Raw genomic sequence first — 5345 nt, 5'->3', positions numbered from 1 at the left:
AACTACCTCCTTGGTTTGCAGGACACCCCTTACCAGCTGTACACAGGTAGGCCTCACCCCCTGCTCTCATTCTCCTCTCCTCACACGTTTCTCTTCATTCCCTGTGACATTCCCTGATTTCTATTCATCTTTCCATCCCTTCATGATCTCTCATCACCTTGTTTATCCGTCCTCGCTTCAGAGCGTCCTTCCTGTTTGTGAACTCCCTCCTCTGTCTCCTCCGTCCTCTCCAGGCGCTGAGCCCACGACCTCCGAGTTCACCGTCATCATGCACGGCGAGAAGATTCGCTCCGTGGAGGGCATCGTCATGGCGGCGGACAGCTCGCGCTCCTTCTCGCCCCTGGAGAAGTTTGGTCAGAACTTCCTGGAGAAGCTGATTGGCATCGAGATGCCGCACAAGCTGCTGGAGAGGGTCACCTTCGTGGACACGCCCGGAATCATCGAGAACCGCAAGCAGCAGGAGAGAGGTGAGACCCCTGGCCGTGGTAGAGAGGTTGAGCTTCAGCGCCTTTTCAAACTCAGGTAGACAGTTTGGAATAACGTCTGAGTGTTGAAGAGTCTGGAAGTCTGCAAACGTTTCTCTCTAGAAAATTCCTTTTTGGTCCAGCTGTAAGATATAGATGTTCCCATGTAGCAAGCTTAACCCCACTGTGTCCTGAACATATACGAATGTATCCATGAATTCAAGAGTCTGTGAATTTCTATGAATATGAATCTGTGAGGCCTGCGAATGGACAGGGATTAGAGGATGTAACCGTCGTCCATCCGCTTGCTCTCGCAGGCTACCCCTTCAACGACGTGTGCCAGTGGTTCATCGATCGCGCCGACCTGATCTTCGTGGTGTTCGACCCCACCAAGCTGGACGTGGCCTGGAGCTGGAGATGCTCTTCAGGCAGCTGAAGGGCCGCGAGTCCCAGATCCGCATCATCCTCAACAAGGCCGACAACCTGGCGACCCAGGACCTGATGAGGGTGTACGGCGCCCTCTTCTGGAGCCTGGCGCCCCTCATCAACGTGACGGAGCCGCCCAGGGTCTACGTCAGCTCCTTCTGGCCCTACGACTACGCCGCCGAGACCAGCCGAGAGCTCTTCAAGCGCGAGGAGATCTCCCTCCTGGAGGACCTCAACCAGGTGATCGAGAACCGCCTGGAGAACAAGATCGCCTTCATCCGCCAGCACGGGATCCGCGTGCGCATCCACGGCCTGCTGGTGGACCGCTACGTCCAGACCTTCAAGGAGAAGATGAGCTTCTTCAGCGACCCCCGAGCTGGTCTTCAAGGAGATCGTGGACGAGCCCGACAAGTTCTTCATCTTCAAGTCCATCCTGGCCAAGACCAACGTCAGCAAGTTCGACCTGCCCAACCGCGACGCCTACCGTGACTTCTTCGGCGTCAACCCGGTGACCAGCTTCAAGTCCCTGTCGGCCCAGTTGCTCCTACATGGGCGGCTGCCTGCTGGACAAGATCGAGAGAGCCATCACCAACGAACTGCCGGACCCTGCTCAGCAGCATCAACTCGTCCAAAAACCCCGGCTCACCTCCTGCGAGGTCACCGGTTGTGGCGAAAAGCCTAAGAACCGCTACCGGAAAAACTGAGATAAAAGAGAGAGAGAGAGAGAGAGAGAGAGAGGAGTGGGGGGTGGAAGGGGGTGTAAAGGAGAGGTGTAGATGAGGGGAATAAGAGAAGAGAGAGGGGGGTTGCCGTCGTCCGACCCTGCTCTGGTCGGAGAGCCCTGTATTGTTGTTGGTGGGAGACGGAGGAGACGGAGTCGTTTTGTTGTTGCTGTTTGTTTGTTGTTTTTTCGGAGGAGAATGAGGGGTGGTGTATTTAGGGGTTGAGGAAGGAGGGGAGACAGATGGAGGGTCGGGGGGGGTGAGAACGGATGACGAGGCAGCTGGGATATATGTGCTGGAGAGACTAAACGAGCTCGGTACCTGAAAAATGCCCTCCTCTCTCCCTTGCACATCCACAGTGTGACTGTCTGGGATATTTGGCGGGAAAAAACGTACATGTGAACGAAAAAACAAAAAAAAAACAAAATAAGAAAAAGGTAAAAATGTATAAAAACTAAAAACCTGAGACTGAAAACAGTCGATACCAGCTCCCTTGTATGTGAATAAAATGTGAAATTGGATTGAGGAGTTGCCAATTTGTTTTGTAAGATCCTATTTAAATACATTTCAACAGGTTAATTCATGTACTTAAGAAGTCTTTTTTTGGAAGTAGATGGGTTTTTTGGCGTGCTCTGAACTTTTTACTGGCAGTTGAGCCTTGTAAGGCATAAGAAGCTAAGCCTTTGGCTTTTAACGCCATCTAGATAAACTTTAACATTGCATGTTAGATCAGATGATATTAAGAGAGGATATTTTAAGTGCATGTATTTCCGTCCTCCAACTTGATTTTCAGTATTAGGTCTCTAATCAGTCAAATCTCCCAACCCTATGGTGCAGTGTTGGCCAAACAGATGGCCATTCTTGTAGCCATCTTTGTTTTATATATTTCTCGCTCTCGGTTGTTGACCAGCCAATGATATGAGCACTGTAAAGCAGGGGTCAGGGGTCAGGGGCTCAGGACCTATCACCAAGGGGGGCGGGGTTAACTTTTCTGCTTCACTTCCTCTTAACTGCTTACTTTGTTGTTTGAGTCTATACATTTGCCATTTTGTCTCACGGGAGTTCAATACTATTGTAATACACATTTTATTACCTTCCATTGATAGCTTGCCAGCTGTTTTAGCTGAACGACCAACAGGATATCAAAGTGCTACATGTTACATGAGTGATGAGGATCTTTCAGGATGTGACACAGTAATAAACTGAACGATGTGTGCTTTGAGTCGGCCTGTCTTTATGTGTGTCCTCTGTCAGACACAAGAGGATCACTCCGTCCCATACATATTCTTGAATGTGTTTTTGATTTGACAGTGACCATGCAGGTAACCATTATACAGGAACACAGTGGACTCCATGGAACCTGAACACACTGTGAAGGGAAAGAAGTGGAGCAGGGAGAGTGACCTCCCCCGGACTTGTGGGATGGTGAAGGAGAGAGGCAGAAAGCAGTGGCAACCCGGGTGAATGAACTCACGAACATGATAGACTCACCAGGGTGGAGACCGCTTTGGGTGTTTGTGTGTGTGTGTGTATGTCTGAGTGTGTATTTGTCTGTGTGTGTATGTCTGTGTGTGTGTGTGTGTGTGTCTGTGTGTGTGTGTCTGTGTGTGTCTGTGTGTGTATGTCTGTGTGTGTGTGTCTGTGTATGTGTCTGTGTGTGTGTGTGTGTGTGTGTGTGTGTGTGTGTGTGGTGTGTGTGTGTCTGTGTGTGTATGTTTCTGTGTGTGTGTGTTTGTGTGTGTATGTCTGTGTGTATGTCTGTGTGTGTGGTTTTTAGGTGGGGGGGAGGGCAGGTTTAAGTTGCATTGTTGCAGATGTGCAGATCTCACAATGAATTCCCTTTAAACACTGTGCAATGGTATAGCGATAATGGGACATAGCTAACCCCTGCTCCGTGGTGAGCTGCATCTGACACCTATGTGGGCAACCTGAAACATCTTAATGGCCCAGGTGGGTTTACAGTGCATCGTAGGATTTGTAGTCTCTGGGTCCTTAGGCCATTTGAGAAAAATCCTTGTATTCTTCCAACCCCCCTAAAATGCATTTTCCTCTTTCTTTATCCGGTCTCTTTCTTTGTTCCCTCATTAGCAATGAGTTATTGATTTTTTAACTCCGGGCTTAATTACCAGCATCCTAACTCATTGATCACTGTTGAGAGCACCAACTAATGAAAATCATGAAAAGACAGAACTGTAAAGCAACCACTCAACGGAAGTCAATACAGGAAGTAACCTTCTCTGGGAGGTAAATTATCATAATGTAGTCAGCATTTGATTGTGTGGTTGACAAGTGGTGTGTGTGTGTGTGTGTGTGTGTGTGTGTGTTTCTCTCTCTCTCCATATATATATATAAAGGGGGAGAGAGAGACTATATATGTCTATACATATATAGAGAGTATACAGTATTAATACCTGTATATACATGTAGTTGCATATCGTGGCCACCAGGGAGAGCTCCATTAGTATTTATGCATGCATCGAGGATCTCAAGGATTATGCCCCTTACTCTTCCATATGTGTTCTCTAATAATCACTGTTTTACACAAGATGATTGTGATTCCAGAGATATGTCAAGAGGATTGTGTCCCGGCACACATACCCAATCTCCTGAGTCCTGAATACTTTGACTTTTGATAGCAATCCATTGAACATCAGGACTGGTTTGATTCCACTGCAACTGCGATAAACTTTTTAGGAATGTTACATCTTTAAGTTGTTTTTTGGAAAGGGTAATATAGGTGGACTCCTGATTTTGATGACAGTTTTAGTCCACCAATGGGGAATTAAGTTTAATTTGATTCAATAGGGCAGCTGCTAGTCTGTTTGTAGTTATGCCAGTTTGATGAATAGATAACCAATGCATATTTCTCACTCTTGCACATACACACACACACACACACACAAATGCACACACAAATGCACACTCACAATCATAATTAAAATATTATTCTCTCTCTTTCTTAGTTTTCTTTCTGTCTCTCTCCCTCTCTCTCTCTTTCGTAATCTCTCTCTCTCTCTTTCTTAGTTTCTTTCTCTCTCTCTCTCTTTCTTAGTTTCTTTCAGTCTCCCTCCCTCTCTCTTTCTCTCTTTCTTAGTCTCTCTCTCTTTATTAGTTTCTTTCTCTCTCTCTTTCTTAGTCTCTCTCTCTCCCTTTCTTAGTTTCTTTCTGTCTCCCTCCATCTCTCTCTCTCTTTCTTAGTTTCTTTCTCTCTCTTTCTTAGTTTCTTTCTCTCTCTCTTTCTTAGTCTCTCTCTCTCTCTCTCCCTTTCTTAGTTTCTTTCTGTCTCCCTCCATCTCTCTCTCTCTTTCTTAGTTTTCTTCTCTCTCTCTTTCTTAGTCTCTCTCTCTCTTTCTTAGTTTCTTTCTCTCTCTCTTTCTTAGTCTCTCTCTCTCCCTTTCTTAGTTTCTTTCTGTCTCCCTCCATCTCTCTCTCTCTTTCTTAGTTTCTCTCTCTCTCTCCCTCTCTCAGTCTCCCTGTACCCAGGCCCCCTCGCTCCTCCCTTTGTCGTTGCGAGTGATGCGGGCAGCGACTCGACTCATCGCGCAGTTCGAACATGCCGGCCGGGCTGATGTGGTAACACGGGCTGCTCCCGCAGCTGCAATGCACCAGCAGTCTGTCGTGACTCAAACAGTCAGGTGGTGTGGGCAGGGAGGGTGTGAGTGTGTGTGTGTGTGTGTGTGGTGTAAAGAGTTAGGGGTGAATGGTTGAGAAAGAGCTGACAGGCCTTGATGTA

The 5345-nt window shown here is 47.4% G+C and overlaps 1 protein-coding gene across 1 annotated transcript in view; it reads left to right on the top strand.

Annotated features, from left to right (window-relative positions):
* The window catches only part of srl (sarcalumenin), a 6726-nt gene extending 4593 nt beyond the window's left edge, over positions 1-2133 (top strand). Inside the window, 6 exon segments of the mRNA XM_067233603.1 lie at positions 1-46; positions 234-467; positions 782-862; positions 865-1259; positions 1261-1428; positions 1430-2133. The exon segment at positions 1-46 is cut by the window's left edge and continues 71 nt beyond it. Coding sequence (XP_067089704.1) covers positions 1-46; positions 234-467; positions 782-862; positions 865-1259; positions 1261-1428; positions 1430-1594 — 1089 coding nt within the window. The 3' untranslated portion in view covers positions 1595-2133.
* Positions 2134-5345: the final 3212 nt, after the last annotated feature.

This window comes from Osmerus mordax, chromosome 3 (assembly GCF_038355195.1).
Source record: "Osmerus mordax isolate fOsmMor3 chromosome 3, fOsmMor3.pri, whole genome shotgun sequence".
Lineage (NCBI taxonomy): Eukaryota > Metazoa > Chordata > Actinopteri > Osmeriformes > Osmeridae > Osmerus > Osmerus mordax.
Note: the sequence above shows the minus strand (reverse complement) of the source record. Positions and strands in the feature narration are given on the sequence as shown.